This window comes from Salvelinus namaycush, chromosome 12 (assembly GCF_016432855.1).
Source record: "Salvelinus namaycush isolate Seneca chromosome 12, SaNama_1.0, whole genome shotgun sequence".
NCBI lineage: Eukaryota > Metazoa > Chordata > Actinopteri > Salmoniformes > Salmonidae > Salvelinus > Salvelinus namaycush.
In genome coordinates, this window is record NC_052318.1 from 7,025,577 (window position 1) to 7,046,055 (window position 20,479).

At 45.2% G+C, this 20,479-nt stretch overlaps 1 protein-coding gene across 1 annotated transcript in view; it reads left to right on the forward strand.

Moving 5' to 3' along the window:
• LOC120056439 (neuronal vesicle trafficking-associated protein 2-like) overlaps positions 1–17,276 on the forward strand; it is a 35,579-nt gene extending 18,303 nt beyond the window's left edge. Inside the window, exons 3-4 of the mRNA XM_039004598.1 lie at positions 16,433–16,543; positions 17,085–17,276. Of these exons, the coding sequence (XP_038860526.1) occupies positions 16,433–16,543; positions 17,085–17,276 (303 nt within the window). The remainder of the gene's footprint in view (positions 1–16,432; positions 16,544–17,084) is intronic.
• The last annotated feature ends 3,203 nt before the right edge of the window (positions 17,277–20,479 follow it).

Here is a 20,479-nt window from a genome sequence, read left to right on the forward strand (position 1 = left end):
AGACATTAATGAGCGTGTCTGAGGGATGTTAACAGGAGTGTTTAGTTGTTCTTTACCAAGCCTGGGGGGTGTCGTCGGGTAAATTTCCTCCAAGCCCGAGATCAACACCCCTGCATTAATATCATATCTTCTCTTCTCCTAAACAATTTTATCCAAAATGCAGGTCATTAGAAAAATTCAAGGATTCTTGTTTGCATATCCTCGTTAGTGGTGTGTTTACTTAGAACAAGTAGAAGGTAGAAGTCAGGATCACTTAATAACCAACACACTATCACAGCCTATTGTGAAAGTAGACACAAATTACACAATTATCGTTCTTCATAATGCATTTATGTACATTACACGGATTCCAATTTGTTGTGGCTAACGTTAGCTAGATTAGCTAGTTGGCTAACGTTAGCTAGGCTAAAGGTTAAGGTTAGGGTTAGAGGTTAAGGTTCGGTTTAGGGGTTAGGGCTAGGGGTTAAGGTTGGGTTAGAGTTAGGTAACATGCTAACTAAGTAGTTAAGGGTTAAGGTTAGGGTTAGCTAACATGCTAACTGAGTAGTTAAAAAGTAGTAAGTTGTTGCAAAGTTGATAATTAGCTAAAATGCTAAAGTTGTCTGTGACATAATTTGACCATGCAACATTTGGGTTGCTAGACGGTTGCGTAATACAATCTTATCGACCAACCCGACCAACCTCCCTCCTTTCGTTTCTGTCTTAACACTAGACGGTTGCGTTATACAATCTTACCGACCAACCCGACCAACCTCCCTCCTATCGTTTCTGTCTTAAGTAACCTACTGTCTTTATCTGTGATTAAAATGCACTTTATACAAAATTGTGTACTACACACAGAAAAAAAATATTTTTCATGTGCCGGTCATGAATTCCCAATAAGCTATTCATGTTTATTTCAAAATAATCTGTGATATTGGTTAGCAATAACAGGATTGTGTATAACAAATGCCATCGCTCGGTGTGAGATAGGGCCATGCTATCAGTTAAGAACAAATTCTTATTTACAATGACGGTCCTCGTCTCTGTGCGTGCGTGGATTCATAGAACGTCACTAAGTCTTTCAAGTGTTATCCCTAATAAAAATCTAGATTGTCTAAGTTTCTAAGTGTGAACCTGTCTTCATTAGACGTGCCAGTGTGTTCTTTTCAAACCCTTGAAGTGCTACCTCCTGAGAGACCTGCCCCAATTGGGCTCATTAACATAATGAGAAATGAACTCATACTGAACATGACACTGCTTCCCTTCTCTAATGGATAAGTCAAATTAAATCAAAGTTTATTTGACACGTGCGCCGAATACAACAGTGAAATGCTTACTTACCAACAGTGCAATTTTTAAGTAAAAAATAGGTATTAGGTGAACAATAGATAAGTAAGGAAATAAAAAACCAACAGTAAAAAGACAGTGAATAATAACAGTAGTGAGGCTATATACAGTAGTGAGGCTATATACAGTAGTGAGGCTATATACAGTAGAGAGGCTATATACAGTAGCGAGGCTATATACAGTAGCGAGGCTATATACAGTAGCGAGGCTATATACAGTAGTGAGGCTATATACAGTAGCGAGGCTATATACAGTAGCGAGGCTATATACAGTAGAGAGGCTATATACAGTAGCGAGGCTATATACAGTAGTGAGGTTATATACAGTAGCGAGGCTATATACAGTAGCGAGGCTATATACAGTAGTGAGGTTATATACAGTAGCGAGGCTATATACAGTAGCGAGGCTATATACAGTAGAGAGGCTATATACAGTAGCGAGGCTATATACAGTAGAGAGGCTATATACAGTAGCGAGGCTATATACAGTAGCGAGGCTATATACAGTAGCGAGGCTATATACAGTAGCGAGGCTATATACAGTAGCGAGGCTATAACAGTAGCGAGGCTATATACAGTAGCGAGGCTATATACAGTAGCGAGGCTATATACAGTAGTGAGGCTATATACAGTAGCGAGGCTATATACAGTAGCGAGGCTATATACAGTAGAGAGGCTATATACAGTAGCGAGGCTATATACAGTAGTGAGGTTATATACAGTAGCGAGGCTATATACAGTAGCGAGGCTATATACAGTAGCGAGGCTATATACAGTAGTGAGGTTATATACAGTAGCGAGGCTATATACAGTAGCGAGGCTATATACAGTAGAGAGGCTATATACAGTAGCGAGGCTATATACAGTAGAGAGGCTATATACAGTAGCGAGGCTATATACAGTAGCGAGGCTATATACAGTAGCGAGGCTATATACAGTAGCGAGGCTATATACAGTAGCGAGGCTATATACAGTAGCGAGGCTATAACAGTAGCGAGGCTATATACAGACACCGGTTAGTCGGGCTAATTAAGGTAGTATGTACATGTACAGTAGGTATGGTTAAAGTGACGATGCATATATGATAAACAGAGAGTAGCAGCAGCGTAAAAGTGGGGGTAGTGGGTGGCGGGACACAATGCAGATAGTCCAGGTAGCCAATGTGCGGGGGCACCGGTTAGTCGCGCTAATTGAGGTAGCATGTACATGAATGTATAGTTTAAGTGACTATGCATATATGATAGAGAGCAGCAGCGTAAAAGAGGGGTTGGGAGAGTGGCTGGGACAATGCAAATAGTCCAGGTAGCCATTTGATTACCTGTTCAGGAGTCTTATGGCTTGGGGGTAAAAGCTGGTGAGAAGCATTTTGGTCCTAGACTTGGCGCGCCGGTACCACTTGCCATGCGGTGGTAGAGAGAACAGTCCATGACTGGGGTGGGTGGGATCTTTGACAATTTTTAGGGCCTTCCTCTGACACCGCCTGGTGTAGAGGTCCTGGATGGCAGGCAGCTTAGCCTCAGTGATGTACTGGGCCGTACGCACTACCCTCTGTAGTGCCTTGCGGTCGGAGGCCAAGCAGTTGCCGTACCAGGCAGTGATGCAACCAGTCAGGATGCTCTCGATGTTGCAGCTGTAGAACCTTTTGAGGATCTGAGAACCCATGCCAAATAATTTTAGTTTCCTGAGGGGGAATAGGCTTTGTCGTGCCCTCTTTACGACTGTCTTGGTGTGTTTGGACCATTCTAGTTTGTTGGTGATGTGGACATCAAGGAACTTGAAGCTCTCAACCGGCTCCACTACAGCCCCGTCGATGAGAATGGGGACGTGCTCGGTCCTCCTTTTCATATAATCCACAATCATCTCCTTAGTCTTGGTTACTTCGAGGGACAGGTTGTTATTCTGGCCCCACCCGGCCAGGTCTCTGACCTCCTCCCTATAGGCTGTCTCGTCGTTATCGGTGATCAGGCCTACCACTGTTGTGTCGTATGCAAACTTAATGATGGTGTTGGAGTCGTACCTGGCCACACAGTCGTGGGTGAACAGGGAGTACAGGAGGGGACTGAGCACGCACCCCTGAGGGGCTCCAGTGTTGAGGATCAGCATGGCAGATGTGTTGCTACCTACCCTCACCACCTGGGAGCAGCCCGTCAGGAAGTCCAGGATCCAGTTGCGGAGGGAGGCATTTAGTCCCAGGATCCCTAGCTTAGTGATGAGCTTTGAGGGTACTATGGTGTTGAATACTGAGCTGTAGTCAATGAATAGCATTCTCGCGTAGGTGTTCCTTTTGTTCAGGTGGGAAAGGGTAGTGTGGAGTGCAATAGAGATTGCATCATCTGTAGATCTGTTTGGGCGGTATGCAAATTGAAGTGGGTCTAGGATTTCTGGGATAATGGTGTTGACGTGAGCCATTACCAGCCTTTCAAAGCACTTCATGGCTACGGACGTGAGTGCTACGGGTCTCTAGTCATTTAGGCAAGTTGCCTTAGTGTTCTTGGGCACAGGGACTATGGTGGTCTGCTTGAAACAAATTGGTATTACAGACTCAATCAGGGACATGTTGAAAATGTCAGTGAAAACACCTGCCAGTTGGTCAGCACATGCCCGGAGCACACTTCCTGGTAGTCCGTCTGGCCCCGTGGCCTTGTGAATGTTGACCTGTTTAAAAGTCTTACTCGTGTCGGCTACGGAGAGCGTGATCACACAGTCATCCGGAACAGCTGATAGTCTCATGCATGCCTCAGTGTTGCTTGCCTCGAAGCGAGCATAGAAGTGATTTGGCTCGTCTGGGAGGCTCATGTCACTGGGCAGCTCGCGGCTGCGCTTCCCTTTGTAGTCTGTAATACTTTGCAAGCCCTGCCACATAAGACGAGCGTCGGAGCCGGTGTAGTACGATCTTAGCCCTGTATTGGCGCTTTGCCTGTTTGATGGTTCCTTGGAGGGCATAGCAGGATTTCTTATAAGCTTGCGGGATAGAGTCCCGCACCTTGAAAGCGGCAGCTCTACCCTTTAGCTCAGTCCGATTGTTGCCTGTAATCCATGGCTTCTGGTTGGGGTATGTACGTACAGTCACTGTGGGGACGACGTCCTCGATGCACTTATTGATAAAGCCAGTGACTGATGTGGTGTACTCCTCAATGCAATCGGAAGAATCCCGGAACATGTTCCAGTCTTTGATAGCAAAACAGTTCGGTAGTTTAGCATCTGATTCATCTGACCACGTTTTTATAGACCGAGTCACTGGTGCTTCCTGCTTTAATTTTTAGCTTGTAAGCAGGAATCAGGAGGATAGAATTGTGGTCAGATTTACCAAGTGGAGGGCGAGGGAGAGCTTTGTACGCGTCTCTGTGTATGGCGTAAAGGTGATCTTAAATTATTTTCGCTCTGGTTGCGCATTTAACATGTTGATAGAAATTAGGTAAAACTGATTTAAGTTTCCCTGCATTAAAGTCTCCGGCCACTAGGAGTGCCGCCTCTGAGTGAGCGGTTTCCTGTCTCAACAGGAGAGAGTCTGTTTTGAGCTGTCTGTTCATCTCAACAGGAGAGAGTCTGTTTGTACTTTGTGGTTGTTCTAGACCAGAGTCTCACATCATTTGTGTAATGTTTATGTATGTACTGTATGTACATTGAACAGAAATATAAACGCAACCTGCAAAGTGTTGGTCCCATGTTTCATGAGCTGAAATTAAAGATCCCAGAAATGTTCCAGCAACTTTGCACAGCCATTGAAGAGGAGTGGGATAACATTCCACAGGCCACAATCAACAGCCTGATCAACTCTATGCGAAGGAGATGTGTTTTGCAGCATGGGGAAAATGGTGGTCACACCAGATACTGACTGGTTTTCTGATCCAAGCCCCTACTTATTTTATAAAGGTACACTATATGACCAAAGGTATGTGGACAGCTGCTCATAGTACATCTCTTTCCAAAATCATGGGCATTAATATGGAGTTGGTCCCCCCTTTGCTGGTATAACAGCCTCCATTCTTCTGGGAAGGCTTTCCACTAGATGTTGGAACATTACATCCAGGCTGTATCACAACCGGCCGTGATTGGGAATCCCATAGGGCGGTGCACAATTGGCTCAGCGTCGTTTGGGTTTGAGCCAATCAGTTGTGTTGTGTCAAGGTAGGGGGGTGGTATGCAGAATATAGCCCTATTTGGTAAAAGACCAAGTCCATATTATGACAAGAAAATCACAAATAAGCAAAGAGAAATGACAGTCCATCATTACTTTAAAGACATGAAGGTCAGTCAATCTGGAAAATTTCAAGAACTTTGAAAGTTTCTTCAAGTTCAGTCGCGTCAAGCGACCATCAAGCGCTTTGATGAAACTGGCTCTCATGAGGACTGCCACAGGAAAGGAAGACATCAATCAATCCTCATCAATCTACAATTTATTAAACATAAAAAACTGAAATACCTTATTTACATAAGTATTCAGACCCTTTGCTATGAGACTCGAAATTGAGCTCAGGTGCATCCTGTTTCCATTGATCATCTTTGAGATGTTCCTACAACTTTATGTTTCTACAACCTGTGGTAAATTCAATTGATTGGACATGATTTGGAAAGGCACACACCTGTCTATATAACGTCCCACAGTTGACGGTGCATGTCAGAGCAAAAACCAAGCCATGAGGTCCAAGGAATTGTCCGTAGACCGCCGAGACAGGATTGTGTCGAGGCACAGATCTGGGGAAGGGGGCCAAAACATTTCTGCAGCATTGAAGGTCCCCCAAAACACAGTGGCCTCCATCATTCTTCATTGGAAGAAGTTTGGAACCAACAAGACTCTTCCTAGAGCTGGCCGCCCAAACTGAGCAGTCGGGGGTGAAGGGCCTTGTCGGGGAGGTGACCAAGAACCTGATGGTCACTCTGACAGAGCTCCAGAGTTCCTTTGTGGAGATGGGAGAACCTTCCAGAAGGACAACCATCTCCACAGCACTCCACCAATCAGGCATTTATGGTAGAGTGCCCAGACGAAAGCCACTCCTCAGTAAAAGATACATGACAGCCCGCTTGGAGTTTGCAAAAGGCACCTAAAGACTCTCAGACCATGAGAAACAAGATTCTCTGGTCTGATGAAACCAAGATCGAACTCTTTGGCCTGAATGCAAGTGTCACGTCTGGAGGAAACTTGGCACCAGCCCTACGGTGAAGCATGGTGGTGGCAGTATTTTTTACTCAGTCGGGGTCTCAACTTACTATTGCAAGTTAGAATAGTAGAATACACAAGGTGCAAGTTAGAAATGTGGTTGTGCATCAGCAGTTTTTCACTTATGTTAGTCACTGATAGTCACTCAATTAGCCCATGTCAGCAAAAAAAAATGGTAGATTGGTAAGCTAGCGGCCAGCTATCTAAAGTTAGTAATCGTGGTCGAATTACCGGCTGGGGGTCCGTCTTTGATTTTGTTAGTCAGTCTCACTCAGCTATTATATTAGAAACTGCAAACATTTCTCTCTACCCTATGGCAGAATTTGTAGAATTGTGGGAAATTAGCTATAAAACAGTTAATTTTCTTCTCTGCCCCATGGCAAAATGTGTAGAATTGCACTAAATGAACTCTAAAATGTTAAAAATGTCAATCTGGGGGCTACAAAAATATTTTGCTCACATTATGAGGAGGAGGGGGTTCAGCTTTTCAGATTTTTTATGGCCTCCATAAAAGTTGCCCATCTCTGTTCTAGACATTGTTACCTCCATGGCACCACGTATCCTGAGTGTCACTCCCCCCTTTCCTTCCTCAGCCTCCTTCCTAGTTGGCATCCCCCTTCAGGTTGCCATGTAGCTCAGTCATCTAAAACCATTTCATAAGGGCTTGAGAGGGAAATCTAAGACCATTACATTCAATAAAAAAGATGGTTGTAGTTCCCTCAGTCTTACAAAGCTCCCTCCATTTTAACAGGTCTTAGCCTCAGAGATACAGTTAACTGGTCATGTGAAAATGGCAGGTAAAGCCCAATTTTCTTCTTCATGTTATCAGAAAAACTGAACCCCCTCCTCTTCATATCCTCATATTGTGAGCAAAATCTTACAATAGAGGAACAGCGTTTCCCTTCTGTGCTTGGCTCTGTATTGAATGCCAGCTTAAGCATAATACCAGTATGATTCACAGACAATAGGCTTTCATTCCTCAATCATAGATCTACTGATGTACTTATTAACTTATCTCCCATTGTTCTGTCAGCACCACCTGATGCTAGAGGAAGAACAGACTCTCTGCCTCTCTTTAGCTCTCTCTCTGTCTCTCTTTAGCTCTCTCTCTGCCTCTCTCTCTCTGCCTCTCTTTAGCTCTCTCTCTGCCTCTCTCTGCCTCTCTTTAGCTCTCTCTCAGCCTCTCTCTGCCTCTCTTTAGCTCTCTCTCTGCCTCTCTCTGCCTCTCTTTAGCTCTCTCTCTGCCTCTCTCTGCCTCTCTTTAGCTCTCTCTGCCTCTTTAGCACTCTCTCTGCCTCTCTCTGCCTCTCTTTAGCTCTCTCTCTCTGCCTCTTTAGCTCTCTCTCTGTCTCTCTTTAGCTCTCTCTCTGCCTCTCTCTGCCTCTCTTTAGCTCTCTCTCTGCCTCTCTTTAGCTCTCTCTCTGCCTCTCTTTAGCTCTCTCTCTGCCTCTCTCTGCCTCTCTTTAGCTCTCTCTCTGCCTCTCTTTAGCTCGCTCTCTGCCTCTCTTTAGCTCTCTCTCTGCCTCTCTTTAGCTCTCTCTCTGCCTCTCTCTGCCTCTCTTTAGCTCTTTCTCTGCCTCTCTTTAGCTCTCTCTCTGCCTCTCTCTGCCTATCTTTAGCTCTCTCTCTGCCTCTCTTTAGCTCTCTCTCTGCCTCTCTTTAGCTCTCTCTCTGCCTCTCTTTAGCTCTCTCTCTGCCTCTCTTTAGCTCTCTCTCTGCCTCTCTTTAGCTCTCTCTCTGCCTCTCTTTAGCTCTCTCTCTGCCTCTCTCTGCCTCTCTTTAGCTCTCTCTCTGCCTCTCTTTAGCTCTCTCTCTGCCTCTCTCTGCCTCTCTTTAGCTCTCTCTCTCTGCCTCTCTTTAGCTCTCTCTCTGCCTCTCTTTAGCTCTCTCTCTGCCTCTCTTTAGCTCTCTCTCTGCCTCTCTTTATCTCTCTCTGCCTCGCTCTGTCTCTCTTTAGCTCTCTCTCTGCCTCTCTCTACCTCTCTTTAGCTCTCTCTGCCTCTTTAGCTCGCTCTCTGCCTCTCTCTGCCTCTTTAGCGCTCTCTCTGCCTCTCTCTGTCTCTCTTTAGCTCTCTTTCTCTGCCTCTCTCTGCCTCTTTAGCTCTCTCTGCCTCTTTAGCTCTCTCTCTGCCTCTCTTTAGCTCTCTCTCTGCCTCTCTCTGCCTCTCTTTAGCTCTCCCTCTGCCTCTCTCTGCCTCTTTAGCTCTCTCTCTGCCTCTCTTTAGCTCTCTCTCTGCCTCTCTTTAGCTCTCTCTCTGTCTCTCTTTAGCTCTCTCTCTGCCTCTCTCTGTCTCTCTCTAGCTCTCTCTCTGACTATCTCTCTCTGCCTCTCTTTAGCTCTCTCTCTTCCCCTCTCTCTCTGCCTCTCGATTCCTCCCTCTGGAGCGACTGTAAGAGTTTTTGCGCTCACATACTGTATGCCTGGAAAAGTGGTCTTGCTGTGAGAGTGGGCGAGGGTTGCATTCTAACAGCATAAGGCAAGGAGACTGGAATTACAAGATAGGGCAAGAGTTAGGAAGAAAATAAAAGATCAAACTGACACATATATAGAAAAAACCTATGTCTGAGGGAGACAAATGGCAGAAACATAGCAGCCTGCATGTTGAAACTTTCCCCGTATTCTGAACAATAAATTGAGATTTGAACAGAAACCTATTACACGGAGCCACAGCAGACTCAGCTGAACAACGTGATTAGGGGTGATATAACGTGTGGGGGAGAGGAGATTAGGGGTGATAGAACGCGTGGGTGATAGAGAGGAGGGGTGATAGGAAATGAAAACTGGCAGTTGTTGTGGGCGGGTGATGATGGAGGTTTTGAGATGTCCACCCATCCACAGTAGACATCTGCAGTGGGCTCAGCTTAGGGAGAGAGACACACAATCACCTCTGACTCCTTGGATTGTCGTTTGCTTCCATAGCGTCCTCCATATCTGTCTGACGAACACACCCTGTCCTCCATATCTGTCTGACGAACACACCCTGTCCTCCATATCTGTCTGACGAACACACCCTGTCCTCCATATCTGTCTGACGAACACACCCTGTCCTCCATATCTGTCTGACGAACACACCCTGTCCTCCATATCTGTCTGACGAACACACCCTGTCCTCCATATCTGTCTGACGAACACACCCTGTCCTCCATATCTGTCTGAAGAACACACCCTGTCCTCCATATCTGTCTGAAGAACACACCCTGTCCTCCATATCTGTCTGAAGAACACACCCTGTCCTCCATATCTGTCTGACGAACACACCCTGTCCTCCATATCTGTCTGACGAACACACCCTGTCCTCCATATCTGTCTGACGAACACACCCTGTCCTCCATATCTGTCTGAAGAACACACCCTGTCCTCCATATCTGTCTGAAGAACACACCCTGTCTGTACTGTACCACAGCCACTCTGTCTGTACTGTACCACAGCCACCCTGACTGTACTGTACCACAGCCACCATGTCTGTACTGTACCACGGCCACCCTGTCTGTACTGTACCACAGCCACCATGTCTGTACTGTACCACAGCCACCCTGTCTGTACTGTACCACAGCCACTCTGTCTGTACTGTACCACGGCCACCATGTCTGTACTGTACCACGGCCACCCTGTCTGTACTGTACCCCGGCCACTCTGTCTGTACTGTACCACAGCCACCCTGTCTGTACTGTACCACAGCCACCCTGTCTGTACTGTACCACAGCCACTCTGTCTGTACTGTACCACGGCCACCCTGTCTGTACTGTACCACAGCCACCCTGTCTGTACTGTACCACAGCCACTCTGACTGTACTGTACCACAGCCACCCTGTCTCTACTGTACCACAGCCACTCTGACTGTACTGTACCACAGCCACTCTGTCTGTACTGTACCACAGCCACCCTGTCTCTACTGTACCACAGCCACTCTGACTGTACTGTACCACAGCCACTCTGTCTGTACTGTACCACGGCCACCCTGTCTGTACTGTACCACGGCCACCCTGTCTCTACTGTACCACAGCCACTCTGACTGTACTGTACCACAGCCACTCTGTCTGTACTGTACCACAGCCACCCTGTCTCTACTGTACCACAGCCACTCTGACTGTACTGTACCACAGCCACTCTGTCTGTACTGTACCACGGCCACCCTGTCTGTACTGTACCACGGCCACCCTGTCTCTACTGTACCACAGCCACTCTGACTGTACTGTACCACAGCCACCCTGTCTCTACTGTACCACAGCCACTCTGACTGTACTGTACCACAGCCACTCTGTCTGTACTGTACCACAGCCACCCTGTCTCTACTGTACCACAGCCACTCTGACTGTACTGTACCACAGCCACCCTGTCTCTACTGTACCACAGCCACTCTGACTGTACTGTACCACAGCCACTCTGTCTGTACTGTACCACAGCCACCCTGTCTCTACTGTACCACAGCCACTCTGACTGTACTGTACCACAGCCACTCTGTCTGTACTGTACCACAGCCACTCTGTCTCTACTGTACCACAGCCACTCTGACTGTACTGTACCACAGCCACTCTGACTGTACTGTACCACAGCCACCCTGACTGTACTGTACCACAGCCACCCTGTCTCTACTGTACCACAGCCACTCTGTCTCTACTGTACCACAGCCACTCTGACTGTACTGTACCACAGCCACTCTGACTGTACTGTACCACAGCCACCCTGTCTCTACTGTACCACAGCCACTCTGACTGTACTGTACCACAGCCACCCTGACTGTACTGTACCACAGCCACTCTGTCTGTACTGCTACAGTAGCACAGTGACACACCCACCCTGCACTCCATGGATGTTTAGCCAGTGCATAAATCCTGCTGCTTCCTAGGGATTATGGGTCTCCGTCTATGTGGATTATAGTGGTCAGATTACGACGCCGCCAAGAACAACAACACAAACAACAACAGCAGCAGAAACATCAACCTTGTCTGCCTGTCTGTCTGTCTCTGTCTGCCTATCTGTCTCTGTCTGTCTGCTTGTCTGTCTCTGTCTGCCTGAGTGTCTGCCTGTCTGCCTGTCTCTGTCTGTCTGTCTGTCTGTCTGCCTGTCTCTGTCTGCCTGAGTGTCTGTCTGTCTGTCTGTCTGTCTGTCTGTCTGTCTGTCTGCCTGCCTGCACTAAGACTATAGCTGCCATATTTGGGGCAGATTTGACCTCATTTGATGACGTCTCTCCCTGACCTTATTGAGTCAAGTGCTTTAGGGAAAGTTTTACATGTGTGCCAGCTGGCACAAGGACAAATACAGCTAGTCAGCAAAACCTTTCAAAATGAAGCAGTTTGTATTTAATCAAAATACAAAGGAAAACAACCAGTCAGATGGGAATTGGATCATGGCGGATCTGCCGGTCCACACCAGTTTAGTCCCCATTATCTTCAAGGCAAGGGAAAATAGAGGTCATTCCATTCACAACTAACCCAGGGCCAGCCAGCCAGCGGGGAGCACACATCTGCCAATAATGTTGTATTACTGTAGTCGGGACATTTGATGTGGTGGAAATTGGTAAACGTATCCTCACCTAGAGTTGGACTATACTAGACTATGGTGTATGATTCAGACTGTTCAATAGTAAGGTTCCATTCCCTCCGTATACTGTAGTGTTCTGACTAGAAGGCCAACCATTTTATTGGTGCTACCTGGTGCTGTGAGGGCACACTAAATAGGACTGGATGCTACCTGGTGCTGTGAGGGCACACTAAATAGGATTGAATCCTACCTGGTGCTGTGAGGGCACACTAAATAGGACTGGATCCTACCTGGTGCTGTGAGAGCACACTAAATAGGACTGGATGCTACCTGGTGCTGTGAGGGCACACTAAATAGGACTGGATTCTACCTGGTGCTGTGAGGGCACACTAAATAGGACTGGATGCTAGCTGGTGCTGTGAGGGCACACTAAATAGGACTGGATGCTAGCTGGTGCTGTGAGGGCACACTAAATAGGACTGGATCCTACCTGGTGCTGTGAGGGCACACTAAATAGGACTGGATGCTAGCTGGTGCTGTGAGGGCACACTAAATAGGACTGGATGCTACCTGGTGCTGTGAGGGCACACTAAATAGGACTGGATGCTACCTGGTGCTGTGAGGGCACACTAAATAGGACTGTATGCTACCTGGTGCTGTGAGGGCACACTAAATAGGACTGGATCCTACCTGGTGCTGTGAGGGCACACTAAATAGGACTGGATCCTACCTGGTGCTGTGAGGGCACACTAAATAGGACTGGATCCTACCTGGTGCTGTGAGAGCACACTAAATAGGACTGGATCCTACCTGGTGCTGTGAGGGCACACTAAATAGGACTGGATGCTACCTGGTGCTGTGAGGGCACACTAAATAGGACTGGATCCTACCTGGTGCTGTGAGGGCACACTAAATAGGACTGGATTCTACCTGGTGCTGTGAGGGCACACTAAATAGGACTGGATTCTACCTGGTGCTGTGAGGGCACACTAAATAGGACTGGATCCTACCTGGTGCTGTGAGGGCACACTAAATAGGACTGGATCCTACCTGGTGCTGTGAGAGCACACTAAATAGGACTGGATCCTACCTGGTGCTGTGAGGGCACACTAAATAGGACTGGATGCTACCTGGTGCTGTGAGGGCACACTAAATAGGACTGGATCCTACCTGGTGCTGTGAGGGCACACTAAATAGGACTGTATCCTCCCTGGTGCTGTGAGGGCACACTAAATAGGACTGGATGCTACCTGGTGCTGTGAGGCCACACTAAATAGGAATGGATTCTACCTGGTGCTGTGAGGGCACACTAAATAGGACTGGATTCTACCTGGTGCTGTGAGGGCACACTAAATAGGACTGGATTCTACCTGGTGCTGTGAGGGCACACTAAATAGGACTGGATCCTACCTGGTGCTGTGAGGGCACACTAAATAGGACTGGATGCTACCTGGTGCTGTGAGGGCACACTAAATAGGACTGGATGCTAGCTGGTGCTGTGAGGGCACACTAAATAGGACTGGATGCTAGCTGGTGCTGTGAGGGCACACTAAATAGGACTGGATGCTAGCTGGTGCTGTGAGGGCACACTAAATAGGACTGGATGCTAGCTGGTGCTGTGAGGGCACACTAAATAGGACTGGATGCTAGCTGGTGCTGTGAGGGCACACTAAATAGGACTGGATGCTACCTGGTGCTGTGAGGGCACACTAAATAGGACTCGATGCTAGCTGGTGCTGTGAGGGCACACTAAATAGGACTGGATGCTAGCTGTGAGATGACTATTATCATCAAATTTAACTAATCTCAAATTTGAAATAAGTTTGAGATGAATCTTTAACACGATGAAACAAATGCTGGCCACCAGTAATGAAAATATTTTAATGTAATAATGTAGTATAATAATAGTAAAGGTAACATGTAGATATAGATCAAGAATGTCCAATGCATACATTCATGTACAATTTGTGTCATGGTGTTATTTCAAATCCTGGTTTAGGGTTCATTGAGATTATAAAGAAGGTAATCATTAATATTAACGTGAACCCCATTTTTCTGTCAGGTTAGAAGCTATCAATTGATATTCCATATAATAAATAATAATAATGTGTTTCTGTCATTTGGACAGCTGCCAGAGAGAGAAAAAAAATAGTTTTGTTATAGCATTGATTTAGCAAGACTGATTGAGTTTTGAATGACTAATTATGCTTTAAAATCAAAACGTAAGATGTAAAATAGTAGATAGCTACAGTAGATGTGTAATTAATTATTTGTGAGCCTAAAAGCCCTTTTTAAGCAGCCATTTCAACATGTTTAGGGTTTGTGATAAGCGAATGTAATTGTACAAAACGTCAGACAGAACCAAGCATGTGTCCTGACATTAACACAGAAGTCAACTGTCATTTAGCCTCTGTACAAATCATCCTGATCTCTGCTAATCAGCACTCAGCTATAATTACCCTAGCCTAGCATCCTGCCGAGATGGTGTGTTGGCCAGTACGGAGGGAGGCCATTGGAAACAGGGAAATTGTTTTATGGCGCATTATGATGAATTGTGAAACTGAAGATGGAGATAGCACTTCAGTCACCTGCTTTGACACTGTGGTAAAAACAGAGCTTTACTGTACTACCACCTAATGTAGAGTGTTGGTGTGTGCACGTGTTCTTTCACCCCTCTTTAAAGTCTTCACTTGACAATACCATTCTTACTTCTCTCAGCTGTCCTTTATATACATTTGCATAATTTTAATTAACCGGTGCTCCAAAGCACCCAATCAAATATTCAGGAGGAACAGGGAGCACATTGGTCCTTTTATATGTTCATCTCTCACTATAAAACTGTCTCGTCTACCAGGTGAAATACACATTTTAAACACAACATTTCAACATCAAGAAGTATAGATGTACTTATTTGAATCACTATTGAAAGTGTTCTGATTTATTGGATTATGTATATTTTAGGGATGTGGTTTGTGATAAATTATACATTAGCGCTGCTCAAAACAGTTTCACACTTCTCCATTTCACTCATTTCCAAACCAAGCTATTTTCTTCTAGCCTCTGTCTGCATCAACTGCGTTTTGTGACCAATATGGGTGCTGAATTGTGAAAAATTGAATTAGTGAAGGTTTTTATTAAATCTGTTTGTCTCCACTGGGTTTAACCCCAGTGAGGCAGCCTCTACCTCACTACTCAAATGGGAACTTCTAGAGCTAATGATGATGAGTTATTAACATGTCGGGACGATACAAGTATCGCAATACTTGTTAGTATTGTGGCAAGGAAAGAAAACACGAAGCGGATGTAACTTCTTTATGAAAACAGCTCTAATGTTGGAAACAAACATCACTATGTTGTCATCCAGAGTCATGTGTATTTTTCTTCCAAGCTATAGCACACAATATTTGATCATACTTTATTTAGATAGTTCGGATTGTTCTACTGACACTATCAACAAAGTATCTGTTGTAAAGTAACTGCTTGCTAAACTTAGGTTTAGAATAATAGTTAGGGTTAGGTTTAGAATAAAGGTTAGGGTTAGGTTTAGATTAAAGGTTAGGGTTAGGTTTAGAATAAAGGTTAGGGTTAGGTTTAAAATAAAGGTTAGGGTTAGGTTTAGAATAAGGGTTAGGGTTAGGTTTAAAATAAAGGTTAGGGTTAGGTTTAAAATAAAGGTTATGGTTAGGTTTAAAATAAAGGTTAGGGTTAGGTTTAGAATAAGGTTTAGGGTTAGGTTTAGAATAAGGTTTAGGGTTAGGTTTAGAATAAAGGGTAGGGTTAGGTTTAGAATAAAGGTTAGGGTTAGGTTTAGAACAAGGGTTAGGTTTAGAATAAGGTTTAGGGTTAGGTTTAGAATAAGGGTTAGGGTAAGTGTTCGGGTTAGGTTTAGAATAAGGTTTAGGGTTAGGTTTAGAATAAGGTTTAGGGTTAGGTTTAGAACAAGGGTTAGGTTTAGAATAAGGGTTAGGGTTAGGTTTAGGGTTAGGTTTAGGTTTAGAATAAGGGTTAGGGTAAGGGTTAGGTTTAAGGTTAGGTTTAAGAGAGTTTCTATTTATGCTGGTAGTAAGATTAAATGTTACATATAGTCTGTAGATAGTCTGTAAGGCAGATGGACTATCTAGATAAAGTGATACCTAATATGTTACATACACCAGGTTCTTAAAGGACCGAAGACTTTGGTCTGCTTGGTGTTTTAACTGTTATCATGAAAACAATCTTGTGATATTGGTTTCATCAAATCCTAATGCATATTCACTTGTTTTCTCTCACCTTGTCACAAGACAAGTGATGGTTAAAAATGTATTGTGATGGAGGTTATTTTGGTTGTTAGTTGTCGAGTGCTCTTTTGAACATATACTTATTTATGGTGTCAAACCTTGCTTCAAGACCTTCGCTTTGACAAGAGACCTGACCTTGCCGGCAGCTATAAAATTGACCGGAGTATTTCTCATCTTTTATTCCCAGGTCACGATTCTGATAGTCCTGGCCTTGGCCTTCTTGGCCTGCATAGTGTTCCTGGTGGTGTACAAGGCCTTCACGTACGAACACAGCTGCCCAGATGGATTCATATACAAGGTGAGTGGGCCCTGTCTTATGTGGGGTCATATGTGTGTCGCAAATGGAACCCTATTCCCAACGGGCTCTGGTCAAAAGTAGTGTAATGCATAGGGAATAGAGTGCTATTTGTGACAAAGCCTTAAAACTACACTGGCTAGTCATCTGTACAGTCACCTTTGGAGGTTGTTGCTGTGGACTACATGTAGCTGAAGCAAATCTAATTTTAGACACAGCCCCTGCACTCTTCAGAGAAAAAAAATTACCTCTTCACCAGAAAAAACCCTTAGTGTTGTGCAGCAGTCTGTACGTGAGGAGAGTATGTTATTGATCTCTCTCTCTCTCTCTCTCTCTCTCTCTCTCTCTCTCTCTCTCTCTCTCTCTCTCTCTCTCTCTCTCTCTCTCTCTCTCTCTCTCTCTCTCTCTCTCTCTCTCTCTCTCTCTCTCTCTCTCTCTCTCTCTCTCTCTCTCTCTCTCTCTCTCTCTCTCTCTCTCTCTCTCTCTCTCTCTCTCTCTCTCTCTCTCTCTCTCTCTCTCTCTCTCTCTCTCTCTCTCTCTGCAGCATAAGCGATGCATCCCTGCCTCTCTGGAGGCCTACTACACAGCTCAGGATGCCAACTCCCGAGGGCGCTTCTATACGGTGATCAGCCACTACAGCATGGCCAAGCAGACCACCTCCCGCTCCGTCTCTCCATGGCTCCCCGCTGGTGCTGCCCCGCACGACGCCAAGCCACCCAACACAGACGGGCACTGAGTATGCCTGCCCAACCCTCCCACCAACCCCACCTCATCTGCCCGGCTCCATGACAAGCTTTTAACAGGGAGTGTCTATCGTTCACCAGTGTCTCGCTAGGCTCAGAGTACTGTCACGCCCACCTGCCTGCCCCAGCCCATCCACCCACCACCACAATCTCTGCCTCTCCTCCCTTCTGTCTTGGCTGTCTGTTTTCTTTATTTATTCATTATTTATCATCACTAATTATTTTTTTAACTTGTTATTGGTATTTTGTATTTGATATCAAACAACTGTTTGTACAAAGTCTCGAGTCAAAGTTGAAATCCATTCAGAGTATATGCTTTTCTGAGCTGCTACTAACTGAGTGAGTCAAAAGTCATTTTTCAGATGTGTCCATCTGATGTGTCCATCTGATGTGTCCATCTGATGTGTCCATCTGATGTGTCCATCTGATGTGTCCATCTGATGTGTCCATCTGATGTGTCCATCTGATGTGTCCATCTGATTCAAGTCCAGGCATATCTTTGGCATTTTGGTTCATACTCATACTGTAATACATTCTTATAGAAAGGGTTTTCCCAAATTAGTACCTATTTGTACATCTATGGAAGTTAAACTTGAACACCAATATACAGTAGATGTCCTGAATTATCTGAGCAAAGCTAGCTAAGTATTCTCTATCATGACGGTTTGATATCGGAACACTCTTTAATGTACTGTCCTGTATGTTCTACTTCCCTTATTGAGCCAAGCTGTATAAAGCCCAGTGCATTCATGCTAGTTCATGTGTGTGCATGGTTGTAGCTAGGTTTCATGATAGTGTAACAATTTTTTAGTGGGAAAAGAGCGACCTTTATTGCCAGTTACATTTCGCTTTAGCAGACAGTCCAGCCACTGTACACAACATGAATATGTGGGTCTATTGCGAAGGATAAATACCCAAGACATGGTGATGATGGGACACACACGTTGTGTATATCGCTGTCTTTGACAAAACTCTGGTTCCTGTGTTGTTTAGAACCATTTGTAGATGAGCTTCTCTGCAGAGTTTTGTTCTGTTACCATTTTCTTTCTTTTTCTATCTTGTCAAAAAAAAAAAACGCTTTTTGAACTATTGTGATGTTTGGTAGTTGATATGTAGCAAAGTCTGGAGTAGTTTCTCACTGTACATCCCATAGGTTTGAAATGAAAATAAAGCAAGTTGTGACCTGATCAGAACGTCTCTGTCCTGTTGTTTTCAATGCTCCACGATTTGGTTCTGTTCTCATTATCCTGGTCCACATGTGTGCATTAGCCAACTCTGCTGACGATCGTTGGCAAGCCATAGGGTACATGACACAAGATGGGGGGGTTAAGGTACAATTACACGTGCTGATCTAGTACCTCATGCATCGTAGAATCCAGGGCCGGCTCCAGGCATAAGCGATATAAGCGGTTAGGGCCCTGAGAGTTGACAGTTAGAATAGTAGAATACACAGAGTTGGGCAGCAGCAGTTTTTCTCTCGTTTTGTCAGTCACTGACAATCAGTCAATTAGCCAAGTCAGCTAACAATGTTTAGATATCACTCAGATATCATTAACATGGCATAAGTTATGGCAGAATGTGTAGTTGCAGGAAATTAGCTTTAAAACTGCAACAACAATAAATCTGCACCCTGGCAAAATGTGTAGAATTGCACTAAACTTGCTATACAACCGCAACATGTTGTTTACGCCACATGGCAAAATGTGTAGAATTGCAGGAACTTAACATTAAAACGTAAATGTTTTTCTCTGCCGTCAAGAGGGAGGCAACACATTTTGTGGTTTCTTCAGGAGCTGTGGAAACATGTAATTAGATATACACAGAACACAGAGACAACGTGAAACAGGAGAGATTTGTTGCACTAACATGGAACAATGTGAGCAAACAGAATGATTGCATAATAAACTATACAAGCAACATGCAGTACATTCCTTTCCATAAAGTACATACTTCCTGACTGAAATAGGCATTGCTCTTAGATTCTCATTCATCATCTCATGGCAAGTCTTAAGCCATTACGGGCTTAAGGGCTTGATCGTTAATATTGAACCAAGATTGTTTCCTACATGGGGATTTTCATAATTGAAAATAGCCTCAAACTTGTGTTAAAGCTGGAATCCTTAAAGTGGCGATCAGCGGCTGAAACAATACGTTTTTCCTCCCCGCCACTGTTTCGCTTAAAAGCTGATGGTGCTGGAGAAATAACCTCTCTCAAATTCAAAGACAGAGCTATGGATGCAAGGACTGACCATCCATGAGATAAAACCATGTTTTGAGGCTATACAGTGTTTGTTCTCATTTACTTACTGTTTACAAACATCGGACAAAAATAATCTTATATTTTGGGTTCTGATGGGATACAACAGTTGAAGTAAGCTCATGAGGCATTTCTAAGTTATATTCTTAAATAATAAATGTGAATATATCTAAAAATGGATGTAGCTACTGTAGATTGCCCCTTTAATGGTGAAACTGCCACGTCTGGGATATTACGACAAAAAATAAGTTACTGCAAACAACGGACAGTGTTTTTCCCCATCGGATATCATTGCACGTGTGATAGAATAACAGAACATCTACTGCATTTTTTAATCACCCTTCTCGAGGATCCTCACCTCTGCTTCGTCAGCAAAACTACAACAATAACAAAACACTGGAGCGAACACCGGCACTGTTGCCCCTAATGAGGATTCCAGCTTTAAATGTCCAGGCTTATCAAACCCAATCAAACCCGTGTGGACAGTGTTTGCTATCTATGAGGAGAGTAGGACAGGAGTTAACAGGGGGAGATGCAGCTTGCTCCACCTGCTGTCGGCCCGTCAGAGAAAGGCTGCTCCACCAGCTGTCGGTCCGTCAGAGAAAGGCTGCTCCACCTGCTGTCGGCCCGTCAGAGAAAGGCTGCTCCACCTGCTGTCGGTCCGTCAGAGAAAGGCTGCTCCACCTGGTGTCGGCCCGTCAGAGAAAGGCTGCTCCACCTGCTGTCGGCCCGTCAGAGAAAGGCTGCTCCACCAGCTGTCGGCCCGTCAGAGAAAGGCTGCTCCACCTGCTGTCGGCCCGTCAGAGAAAGGCTGCTCCACCTGCTGTCGGCCCGTCAGAGAAAGGCTGCTCCACCTGCTGTCGGCCCGTCAGAGAAAGGCTGCTCCACCTGCTGTCGGTCCGTCAGAGAAAGGCTGCTCCACCTGGTGTCGGCCCGTCA